Below are 12342 nucleotides of genomic sequence, written 5' to 3' on the forward strand. Positions count from 1 at the left end.
GGTAGTTATGGAGATCGAGGTGCAGAGAGGTTAGGTGCCTCGGCCAAGGGCTCCTAGCGGGTGAACGGCACAGCCAGGCTTTGAATCCAGGGCTGTTGGAGTCCGTGTGTAGAAGACTCGCCCATTAGCCACCTTGCCAGTGCTTCTGGGTCCCAGCTGGGGCACACAGGGGGATGTGCACATTAGCACTTGACCTAGACCGAGAGACCTCACTTTGAGAAGTGCTCGTCCTAAGCTTTGAGTTTCCTGTATGCAGCGTGCCTCATTTTCCTGGCAAAGTTGAGAGGGTGTTGTCCATCTGTCCATGCATCCACCCACCCATCTGTCCATCCCCTCATTAACTTACTGAGCACACACTTCCCAGCGCCTTTTGTACACCGCGTAGTCCTCCCGGGTTCAGTCGCCGCGTCTTACCCGTCTGCAGCCCTGATGCGGATGCGTTGCTGTTCTGTAGCAGAAGCACCTGTCGGCGTGAGAGTCACCGAGCAAGCGGAGGTCTTCAACCTGCTCCCGACTTCGGCAGCCTCCCCTGGACCCTGGGCTCATTCCTTACTGGCTTTCTTGCCTTCCTGGCCTAGGAAGACCTTCTTGAAAACAGAGTCCCCCGTAGCACACCGCCTGGTAAGTGACAAGTCGACAGTTGACTGTGTTTAGCAGAAGTTGGAGAGAAGCGCATTTTGAGCCAACTGTGTACAAAAATGTCACAGGCGTGTTCTTCAAGAAGGCCGGCTCCTTCTCTCTCGGTAAATGCAGGGCTGTTTTACGGATGCACAGGGTTTAGGAGAACAGGAGGCTGGGATCTGAGCGGGAGGCAGCTGCTGCCGAGACCTGGCCTGGTGTGTGCCTGGCCCAGCGTGGTTCACTCCCGGCTGGTACTGCTGGCCCCTTGGCAGGGAGCACGCACACATGCCGACCACACGTCCCTGTGTGTGTGCAGAATCTCACTCAAGCCGTATTGCAAGTGTCCTGAACAAGTAGTATTCTGACTCTCATCTCACAGATGGGAAGTCCAAGGGGAGACTCAGAAACTACTTCTGGGACCCACAGGTAAAAAGGAGGGCCGGAGCTGTGGCCTAGTAGGCTAAGCATCCAGCTCTGGTGCTGGCATCCCAGTGGGTGCCAGTTCTAGTCCTGGCTGCTCCACTTCCCATCCAGCTCTCTGTTATGGCCTAGGAAAGCAGTGGAAGACGGCCTAAGCCCTCGGGTCCCTGCACCCACATGGGAAACCTGGAAGAAGCTCCTGGCTCCTGGCTTTGGATCTGCACAGCTCCAGCCATTGCAGTCACCTGGGGAGTGAACCAGCAGATGGAAGACCTCTCTCTGTCTCTCTCTCTCTCTGCCTCTCTGTAACTCTGCCTTTCAAATAAATAAATAAATCTTAAAAAAAGAGAAAGGTAGACGTGACAGAGCCAAGTCTACTCCATGCTTTTGCTGGGTTTTAAGACGGATTTTCGATTTCTCTATTTATTTGCAAGGCAGAGTGACACAGGGCGAGAGAGGAAGACAGAAAGAGAGGTAAAGAGAGAGCAGTCTCTCATCCGTTGATTCACTACCCCAGTGCACACAACGGCTGGGCTGGGCCGGGCCAAGCCTAGAGCTTTGAGCTGCATCCTGGTCTCCCGTGGGGGTGGCCGGGCTCCCCGCGCCTCGGCCATCACGTGCTGCCCTTCCAGGTGCCTTGGCTAGGAGCTGGCCTGGAGCAGGGGAGCTGGGACTGAGCCAGCGCTCCGTGGTGGGGTGCGGGTGTTCCGAGCGGTGGCTGAGCCTCCGCACTGCGACACCGCCCTGCTGCTGGTTGATATGCCGTCGCACGCGTCGGCTCCACAAGTGACCATCTTTCCACGTAAGGTTTCATTATCTTTTAATTTTTAACTTTTTATGTGGTTGTTTTTACTTGAAAGGCAGACAGACACACAGAAACCTAAAGGCAGGGAGAGAGCTGCCATCTGCTGCCCCCCCCCCCCGACATGCCCACCCAGGCTGCCCCAGGAACGGGGACTTGATCCCGATCCCCCGTGAGCGACAGGTCTCCACATTCTTGTGCCATCGTGGGCGGCTTCCCAGCGTGCATTAGCAGGATCGGAGGCAGAGCCAGCCCTGGAGCCCAGGCGCTCGGATGCGGGATGCTGGTATCCCACACGATGTCTCAACCATTAGGCCCAATGCCTGCCGCTGTTTAATAATTTCCAGGGGTACGAGAGCCACTGAGCTCAGCCACGAGCAGTCAGCGCAGACTGGGAGGCCGAGACCAGTGGAAACGCCTTCTGTCTGTGTTCTGGAGGCCGGGGGCCACCATCACGGTCCTTCCAGCGCGTGGCGGCCCCTGCGTTCCTTGGCTGCGCCCTGCAGCTTCTGCCTCCATCTTCACACGGCCTCCTCCGTGTCTGTCCCCTCCTCTCCACCCTTCATGGCAGTGCTTGTCACTGGCTTTGGGGCCACCTTCAGGGCCCACGGGGATCCAATCTTGAGACCCTTTGCATCTTCTAAGACCCCTTTTCCAAACAAGGTCACGTTCACAGGTTCTGGGAGGCAGGGTGTGAACATAGCTTCCGGGGCCAGCGCCCCACCCCCTGGTGGTCATCGCTGCTCTTTCAGCCCTTCTGGGCAGCAGGTGGCAGTGCCCCCAAGCCCCCAGTGCCCCTGCCTGCCGTGACTTGTGCAGCGAGCCGTGTTTATCACGGATGTAATAGGGTGGGGAGAACAGAAGCCGGTATTCTGCGAGGGCCCTGGCAGTTCAGAGAGGCAGCAGGGTGTGGTGGGCGAGAAGCTGGCCACAGCCAGGGGTCTGCATCGGGCTTGTCCTGCACGCTGTGGCTCTGTTCCCTCTTCACATCGTCGTCCGTGTCCTGCAGGATGAGCGGGAGGTACCCTGGAGAGGGGATGCGTATGGGGGGAGGGGTGTAGGATTTGGAGTCACGTTTGCCTGGGAGGAGTCCCTTGGGCAGTTGGGTCAACCTTGTTGAGCCCTAGTGTCCACGCCTGTGCGAGAGGATGGCCAGAACTCACACGTGCAAGGAGGGGACAGTGCCTGGAGCTGGGTGGATGATGGCCGCCGCTGTGGTGAATGGCACGGAGCACAGCTCAGCCCCCTGCAGGTGACAGGTGCACAAGGCGGAGAGCAGGAGGGGTGTGGCCGTTCCTGCAGAGAGAGCCAAGCGCAACGCCCTCCTCGGGGCCAGTCTGGTTTCTGGCGTGTGTCTCTCCACCTTGGGGGTCGGGGTTGCAGGGGTGCCGTGAGCAGAGCCCGGTGGCAGCGAGTGGCTTGTGTTTGCTGCGTGAGCCCGGGCTTCCCTTCCGTACCTTCTCACGGAGCCACGCAGGGTTCTGTTTGCAGAGGGTGGACCCTGTCCACAGGCTGCCCGGCACTGCGTCAGCTCACGCCGGAAATCACGCCCCAGGCTACGTGTTCCCTGTCGTCACATGGCAGGACCGTGCTTCACAGTCCGTGTCAGCCCTCGTGACGCGGTCTTCCTGGGGTCCTGCTCAGGTTGCTGGGCTGGTGCTGGCCATGGGGAGCCGAGTCCCCAGGGCAGCAGACGCCCCCCTGTGCAGTCTCGCGTCCGCGCTCTTTCTGCGCAGGTTTGAATTTCTGACACTGTAACGCTCTCTAAGAAAAACCCTCCCAGGTGCCCGAGAGCGGAGCAGCCATCCGTCCGCCCTGTGTCACGGAGGCCCTCGTCTGGTCTCTTTATTTTTTTATTTTATTTTATTTTTTTTTTAATTTTTTTGACAGGCAGAGTGGACAGACGAAGAGAGACAGAGAGAAAGGTCTTCCTTTTGCCATTGGTTCACTCTCCAATGGCCGCCGCGGCCGGCGCACCGCGCTGACCCAATGGCAGGAGCCAGGTACTTATCCTGGTCTCCCATGGGGTGCAGGGCCCAAGCACTTGGGCCATCCTCCACGGCACTCCCGGGCCACAGCAGAGAGCTGGCCTGGAAGAGGGGCCACTGGGACAGAATCCGGTGCCCCTACCAGGACTAGAACCCGGTGTGCTGGCGCTGCAGGTGGAGGATTAGCCTAGTGAGCCGCGGCGCCGGCTGGTCTCTTTATTAAATGTGTGTGGCACGGACTGTTTCCCACCTCCTGACGCCCTGTGTGTTGTCTTGCAGTCCGGGGACGTTCCAAGAGAAGCTCCTGGGGCTTCGCACGGCGGAGTCGTGTTTCGGAAGTGCGCCCTGGTGAGTGCAGAAGGCGCTGGTACTTGGAGAGACACTGATTTTGTCCAGGTCGTGTGGAGAGGAGCAGGTGTGTGAGGGCTGGCAAATCGGGGCTTCTCTGCCCGTGTCCCACCTGCGAGTGACGGAGGCCGTGGCGTGGGGTCTGCTGCCTTCTCTGGAATGATTAGGACTGAGGTTTTCCTTCTGTCGTCATTAAATCGTTAGTAGTGAGAATCCATGGTGACCGTGCAGAGTGGCAAGGAAGCGCTGACCACTTTTAAGCATTGCTAGGACACCTGTAAGTTCTTAAAGATTAATTTTATTTATTTGAAAGAGTTATGGGGCAGGAGGGGAGAGAGACACAGAGAGAGAGATCTTCCATCCACTGGTTTACTTCCCAAATAGCTGAAATGGCCGAGCCTGGGCCAGGTCTAAGCCAGGAGCCAGGAGCTTCATCCGGGTCTCCCACGTGGGTGGCAGGGACCAAGCACTCTGGCCATCCTTTGCTGCTCTCCTAGGGAGCTGGATCAGAAGTGGAGCAGCCGGGACTTGAACCAGTGCCCACACGGGAGGCTGGCACTGCAGGTGGCGGCTTTACCTGCTGCCCCACAGTGCTGGCCCCCGATGAAGTCTCAGCACCTCTGTGTGACCCAGATGTCCTCCCTGCTCCTTCCTTCGCCTCCTGTCCTAGGTGTCCGGGCAGAGTGACCAGCAGACCGTGCAGGTGCGGCTGCTGGTGGACAACACCAAGACGCCCTCGTCGGCCAACCTCTCAGACCTGCTCCTGCTGGACAACATCACCGGCCTCACCATCAGGGAGTCGGCCGGGAACAAGACCTCGGACGGGTTCCAGGCTTTCCGGAAGAAGTTTCTAGAAGGTTCGAGCAGAGCGTCAGCGTGTTGGGGCTGGAGGTGACGGGTGCTGTGGGCGGGCAGGGTCTAAGTGTGCACATCCATGTGGTCAGTCCCCACGGTGGGCCTCGCCGTCGCTGTCACCGTCGCTCAGCCACATGAGGAGTGTGTTGGCGTTGGGATGGACAGAAGGCAGATGGCCAGGCGTGCACAGGTGTGCCCAGTGGGGTGGCTGTGTGCCCGTGGGGCGCCACCCCTGTGCTCAGCTGTGCTTGGCTGATGAAGCAGCACTGGGGCCCAGGAGTTGCTGTGGCGTCCCTGGTGGGATGCAGACCTGTTGTCTTCCTCTGGGTCCCTCATTACAGAGGGAGAAACGGACTGACGGCCTGGAGAGACAGACTGACGGGCTGGAGAGACTTGGCCAAGGCTGTAGGCTGAGCCTCACAGCGCCCAGGCTGGCCCCATCTGCCTCAGCGCCTCTCCCCCCGGAGCCCCTCCTGCCCTGTGCTCACGGCCCCTTAGCTCCTCTTCCTCCTCTGTCCCTCTGAGCCCAGTCGCCTCAGAGCCCTTCTTAACACGATCCGATGGACAGGAGCCACCAGTGGAGCCGAACCTCACGTGGTAACCTTGCTGGCTCCGGTTTGAGAGGTGCCTGAAATACACCGTGCTGTGTCCCAGCAGGAAGCACGGGCCTTGCCTCCCTCCCACCGCAGTTCTGAAGCCATGTGCAGAGAGCGGCGCACGGGGTTCCAGGCAGCTCACAGAGTCGGGCTCAGGTGGACCTGGGATGACACCTGGCCCGGATGCTTACCAGCTGGTGGTCCCCAAGAGGTCCCCGGGTCCCCGTGACCTTGACCTGCCCAGCAGTGCTTGGCGTGGAGGTGGCATTGAGACCACAGTGCCTGCCTCCCTCATCCGGGTCGCCCAGGGGTTTGTATTCTGCCTGATGCCGCCAGGCCTGCCCGGCCCCTGGCTCCCTGCTCCCTGCACCTGCTCCTGCTCCTGTTTCAGCATTCCCCTCCCCTCGGAATGCTCAAATCTTCTCACATCTTTGGGGCCCAGCCCTGGCACCCCCTTTTCCATGAAGCCCTGCCTCAACCCGGCCCCCGCCCGCCCCCGTAGTCACCACATGTGTGGAAAGTGCTGACGGCAGAGGGAATGGCCCCAAAGTCACACGCCTCCCTCCCACCCCCTGCAGAGACACACCTGCCCCTGCCCATACTTAGTGCCTCCCATGCATGGTCACCCCAGATTCTGCTGGGGTGCCTCTGAACCTCGGCTCCTCATCCCTGCGCTGAGCGTGGGGTTCAGGGTGACCCCGTGGAGCCACGGAGAGAGTAGGGATGTCAGCCATGATGGGCGTGAACGCCATGAATGCCTGTGGGACACGCCCCTGGCGCGAGTCATATTTAGTTGTCGTCCTTCTGCTGTCGCCACCTTCTTCTATTTGTGCCCACACCTTAGCTCTGCTGTGAAATGAATCACGTTTACCTGTGACCTCCGTCTGTGACAAGGAGTGTGACATTGATTTGCAACTTCAGGGCGGCTGACTTTGGCCCCCCAAAGAGGGAGCAGGTAGAAACCATCAGACCCCAGTTCACTCACACCCTGGCCGCCGCCTCCTCGTGACTATGTCCCTGCCTTAGAGCCGATGTCATGTAGGCAACAGGTGGCAGGATAGGAAGGTGAGGGGGCTACCGCCTTGTGCTCTTGGTGACGCCAAGCACGTCAAATCCCCCATCTCAGCCGCTGCCCCTGCAGGAAGCACCGTGTTGTCCCCTCCTCAGCCCTGTCTGGGCCCCCGCTGGGTTAAGGCAGGGGGAGGGCCTGGGCAGAGGTGAAGCCGCTGCCCCAGGGAGCCGGGACTGCGCCTTTCTCCCCTCGCCTGCGTCATCTGCGTCGTCGTGTCTGGGGAAGGCTGGGGGTTTTCAAAACAGAAAAACATGCAGTTCCCGGGACCCTCACTGCTTCCTGCTTTCGTCCTTACAAAGTTGCAGTCTGCACACGGAGAAGTGCAGTGCACGGTGGTGGTGTGGTAGGGCATGTGCAGCCCTGTGGGAGGGCAAGGCAAGGCTGGGGGACAGGCTTCGTGGAGAGCAGTGCCCGGCACAGCCAGGTGGGCTGTGTCACCTGTCCCCCCGGGCGGAGGAGCCCTGTGGTCCTGCTTCCTGGGCAGGCAGGAAGGGCCAGTCAGAGCGGTGGCTCCTTGGGCTGGGGGCGGCCTGCCCTGTTTGGGGAGGGGACCAGCTCACAAGGGGGCCATAGCAGGAGCAGGGAGGGAGGGGGGAGCAGGTGTGCCCCACTGTTTGATCGTCCCCAGGCAGGTGAGATCCCAAGGCAGGAGCTGAGCCTGAGCTGGGGCACAGCTGTTGGGGGCGGGGCTGCGCAGGGCATGGGCAGGGCATGGCCAGCTCCTCCCTCACACCGTCACCTCTCTCTGGACAGTTGGAGACTCCTACTGGGTCAGCTACACGGCCTCGATGGACGCCAGAGCCCTGGGGACTGGAAACAGCCTGACGCTTCCTGCCCAGCTCACCTTTCGGAGCTGGTCGCTGGTACTTCTTTTCTCTCTGTTGTGGTTGTTTTAAAGATGTGTTGATTTATTGCCCACTGGAAAGGCAGAGCAGCCGAGAAGGATGGGGAGACAGGGAGTCCTTCCCCTACTGCTCCACTCCCCCAGTGGCCAAACAGCCACGACTGGGCCAAGCTCCCTGGGCTCCCGGCCCCAAGTCCCAAGGCCAGGTCATGTACGGTGATAACCTGGGGGTGAGCATCCCTAATCGGAAACCGGAAATGCTCCAGCGTGAGCCTGCAGGTGGACAGTTCCACGCGTGACCTCACGCGCTGGCTGCGGTGAAAACACAGGTGTGCCCACGCTGCTGCAGGAAGTTCCTCTCCTCAGGGTGTGTGCACACGGGGTTCGTGAAGATAATCAGGTCTGGGTTCCGTGTCCAGGTATCCCATCAGTCCGTGCAGCCATTCTAAAAATCTGGACGAATTTGAAACCCAAAACGTTTGGGATCCCAGGCGTTCTGGACAAGGGACCCCCGCCCCGCCTTCCTGCTGGTCCGGGGACTGCCCCCATGACTGCTGAGGGCACTGGGCATTTCCCACACTCCCTGTGAGCCGGGCAGGCCACTGGGTTCTGGGTCAACCCACTTAATCCCCACAGCAGCCCTACAAGTTGAATAGGATGCCTGAGGCACAGGAGGTCACTCCCATGGCCAAGGTCAGGCCGCCGGGTGATCCCAGAAGTCTGGCTCTGCTCGCTGTCCTGTCCTGTGAGGTGCTTGGCCTCTAGGCCAGGAGGAAGCATGGCCTACGTGGGCCGCCTCAGACGCCACACGTGGACAGTCAGATAGCCCTCAGCCCTCAGCCTTCCCATTCCCACGGGCCGTGGCTCCTGGGCAGGGGAGTGGCAGAAGGGGCGGTGTTGGCAGCAGGCCTGTTAGGAGATGGGGCTCAGCAGTGGAGTGTGTTAGAGGGAGGGGTGGACGTGGTCCCCACCTGGCAGGCAGTGGGTGCTCAGAGCTCAGGGGTGACCGTTCCGGGTCACTCGGCACAGGGTGGCCCCGCTGTGGGTGAGCCTGCGACCCCGGGCCCGCCTCTCCCCGCTGCTGGCATTGCACCACGGAGGCCGGTGCTTGGGTTTCCCGCTGGAGGACTTTGAGCCCCGGCACACCGAGCCCACCTGGCTGCCAGGAGCCGGCGGTGACGTCAGGTGTTGGGATGGGGCAGCCGGCATTCCCCCACGGGTCAGGCCCCACAGCCACTCACCATGGTGCTCTCTCTCTTCCTTTTCTAGAACAGCTCACAGCTCAAAGCCCACTTCACCATCACGGTAGAAGAACAGGTCACGGTAAGAAGGAACCCGGGACCGAGCACCCTCCCCCGCCTGTGCGTCGCCTGGGTTGTGTCGGGCTCGTGCCCGAGCTCACAGCCAGATGTGTGCTGATGCTGGGGACTCTGTGGTCCCACCCGTCCTCCCCGTGTGGCCCCAGCTGTTTGGCCACTTCCCCCCACGACCCTCAGTCTGAGCAGGCTGGTTGGTCACTGCCGGGCCAGGCCGAGGCTCCTCCTGGCCATCTGCGTGGGTGGCCACCGTGTCCTTGCCTGTCCCCCCGTGTCCAGCGGCTGGGGATGTTTTGCTGTCGCGTGCACGCGTGTTCGAGCGCTCGCTCCCTGCGTGTTTGGGTCGGGGCTCTCCGCAGAGGTGCAGGCTGTTTGGATCTGTGCGGACGCTTCCTAAAGGACGTGGGAAACGCAGTGGAGTTGTAGGTTTCTTTCGGTGGAGACGTTCCTGGAAGCCAGGCGTGGCTTTTTTCCCGACACCCATAGCCATGAACTTGTTCCTCTGAGAGAGGAGCTCTCGGGAGAATTGGCTCTCGTGATGAGACCGGCTGGGAAGTCCCCCGGTCGCCGTCTGCAGACCGGTGCCAGGCTCCATCCGACTCCGAAGCCTCAGGATTGGGGAAGCTGACAACGTAGCTCTCAGTCCACGGCTGACGGCCCGAGAACCCCAAGTGTGGTCCTCGTGCCGGCCCTGGAGCCCAAGGTCAGAGCCTGGGCGTCTGATGTCCAGGAGGAGGAAGTGGAGGGCGTCCCTGCTCCAGGCTTTTGCTCTGTGTCTCTTCTGCCCAGTCCCCAACCTGCTGCCTGCCCACCTGGAAGATGGAGCCCCCTCCTCAGCCCTCTGGGACGAGCCCGCTAGCCACCTCCCAGGCCCGTGCCCCTGAACGTAAACCGTCACCCTGTGGGATGCTTCAGGCTTTCAGCACCTGCCGAGTGCCAGCTGAGCAGCACCCAATCCTGTCTTTCCCCCGCAATCTTGTGTCCTAAATCTCTCCCATTTCACGGACAGGGAAGTCGAGGTATGCAGAGGTCGATTAGTGCACCCCAGGTCCCATGGCTAGAATGTCAGAGTCCCTTGGGGCAACTCTAAGCACTTACAAGAGGCTGGGGTCCTGGCCATGACTCCCGGCAGCAAAAGGACACAAGACAGCAAAGAGAAGAGGCACAGGGGTGACGTCTGGAACAGAGCAGCCACGTGGCCTCCCAGCAGGTGCACCCCATGCTCCAGCCGGGGGCTGTGACAGCTCACGCCCCGTGTTGCCTGCCAGGACAGCTCCTTAGGACCCAGTGCCAGGGTTTTTATTGGGGCACCCCCCTGCCTGGCACATCCCAAGGCCCCAGACTCCCAGAAGGAGCACAGAGGTGGAGCACAGAGCACACTGCCTACGCAAACTGCAGAGGCCTGCAGAGCCCTCTCCTCTGTGGGGGATGGGCGTTTTCCCACATCCATGCACTCGGGGACAGGCCCGCCCGAGGCTGGTGGTGTCCCACGCCTGGCGTCCAGGTGGCTGGTGGGTGACGGAGCTGGCGTTTGAGCCCAGAGGTTTGGCTGCGAAGCCCTGCCAGTCCCACAGCATCTCCCGGCGAGCCAGGCTCCTGCACGAGAGAGGCTGGCCCTTACTGAGCACGGTTTAGTGAGGCAGTCGGGGACCTGGGAGAGCAGGTCCCCATGTGGGCCCGGGAGCTCACAGCAGGTGGGGCCGTGTCTGGCACAGCCTGTGTCCCCCACCGAGCCTGGCCCTGCAGGTGGCGCTCAGCGGGTGCCGTCCTGTGATTGAGTCGATGGTCATCAGTGAGGACGATGGCCACTTGGGAGGAGGTGACTGGCGCTGCCCGATTGAGGTGTGTGGGCTCCGTGCGAGCCCCTCCCCCATGCCGTGCAGCGGGACGGGCCTTGCCCAGCACGTGGGGCTGTCTCTCTCCCACATGTCCCCCTCAGGAGATAAGGAAGCGGTTCCCTGCAGGATGCAGACCCCCGGTGCGAGGCTTGGCAGTGGGGCTGGGCCTGGTGCTCTCAGGCTGTGGCCCGTGTTCCAGGGCCTCTGTGGAGTGGAGGGATGAGGGGCGTGCACTGGGGCAGCCCCCAGTGTCCTGGGCAGCGCACATAGGAAGCCTGGCTTTGACTTCCCGTCCCTGTGCTGACTGTGTGTGGCTCAGGCCCGGTCCCCTTCTGGACTGGGAATCCTGGGGGGTCCACTTCCTGGGGTGAGCTGCTGCACGGAGACCACTCGGCACAGTGCCTGGCTCCTCAGGGCTCCGTCTGTCCTCACCACATGTCCACCCGCTCATGGAAATAGCTGGGCCAGCTGTTCTGACATGATCGGGCGTGGACCATCTGCAGCAGGGTCTTGCTGAATGCTGTGGGTGCGGGGGTGCTACAAGAATGTGTCAGGACCAGTACAGGACCCCAGGGAGCAGTGGTGTCGGCAGGCCTGGGGTCCCAGATCTCCCCTTACCCCAGCATCCTCTGCCTCACATTGAGGCATTGAGAGAGAGAGCGCGAGCGCAGATAGTGTGCAGCCATAGCCGTGACCTGAACTGTGGATTGTGTGCACTGTGGATCCTGATAGGAGAGAGAGCTTGCAGGGGCTAGGGGGGCTGGCAGAGTTCCTGGAGGAGGGAGAGTTCAGTTGGGCTTTAAAGATAAGAATTAAAAGTAGGGGAGGGGTATCCTAAAATAGGCAGCTGATGACCCGACTTCAGTGCTGGGCCAGGGTGGACTCAGTCTGCGGGTGCTCTGCTGGGGCTGACGCGTGCATCTGCAGTGGTGACGCAACCAAGCCGGCCAAGTGCGATGGTGAAAAACAGGACGGGCTGGCCAGGGAGGGAGCAGCTCCCGACATTGCCGTCAAGCAGTTAACAGATGCAGAGCAAAGCCGTCATATAAACTGGGAACCGGCCATGCTTGGCCATGCCTGGCCACAGCCCCACCGGCTCCCTGGTTTCCTGCTACTTTCTGGGTGGGAAATGGACACACATCGGCCACAGAGAATGAACCCCAAGAAACTGCTTCCCGTTGCGTCTCAAGAAGTCTTTTTCTTTCTGACTCCCCAGTGAGTGAGGTCTCTAAGAGGAACGGTACCCCGGGTGCCCATCTCGGGCTGTGCCAGGCCTCACGTGCTCCCTCTTGTGGTGCCCAGGAGGGGCTGGGGGCAGGGCACAGTGCCTGGCGCAGGGGGAGTAGGGTGCTGGGGGCTGAGACGTTCGGGCCGATTACTGTGATTGCCAAGTTCATTTAGAGCCCTGGTCCCAGAGTGATTCCCATGGGGCCGCACACTTACAAAAATGCACACTTACGAAACTAAGATTTGGGGATGAGGAGTAACGTGGGGAGATTTGCCCTGGTGGATGAGGCAGATAGCAAAGCGGTGTTTTTATTGAAGGGAGAAGAATGCATCACGCGTGGACTTAGCTGCTGCTGACTGGGTCGTTTGGAAGAAAAGCACAGAGAAGCTGCCTGATGGACATTGACATTCACAG

General features: G+C 60.9%; 1 protein-coding gene across 4 annotated transcripts in view; it reads left to right on the forward strand.

The window, feature by feature from the left end:
* EVC2 (EvC ciliary complex subunit 2) overlaps positions 1-12342 on the forward strand; it is an 85098-nt gene that overhangs the window by 4407 nt on the left and 68349 nt on the right. For 3 of the 4 annotated variants that reach the window (XM_089326924.1, XM_089326923.1, XM_070068044.2), the window contains exons 3-7: positions 455-621; positions 4111-4179; positions 4850-5036; positions 7456-7565; positions 8816-8869. In XM_089326924.1, the coding sequence (XP_089183050.1) occupies positions 455-621; positions 4111-4179; positions 4850-5036; positions 7456-7565; positions 8816-8869 (587 nt within the window). The remainder of the gene's footprint in view (positions 1-454; positions 622-4110; positions 4180-4849; positions 5037-7455; positions 7566-8815; positions 8870-12342) is intronic. The other variant, XM_070068045.2, reaches the window with a different exon arrangement.

This window comes from Oryctolagus cuniculus, chromosome 2 (assembly GCF_051225735.1).
Source record: "Oryctolagus cuniculus isolate XC-2025 breed Fujian yellow rabbit chromosome 2, ASM5122573v1, whole genome shotgun sequence".
In the NCBI taxonomy this organism is placed as follows: domain Eukaryota; kingdom Metazoa; phylum Chordata; class Mammalia; order Lagomorpha; family Leporidae; genus Oryctolagus; species Oryctolagus cuniculus.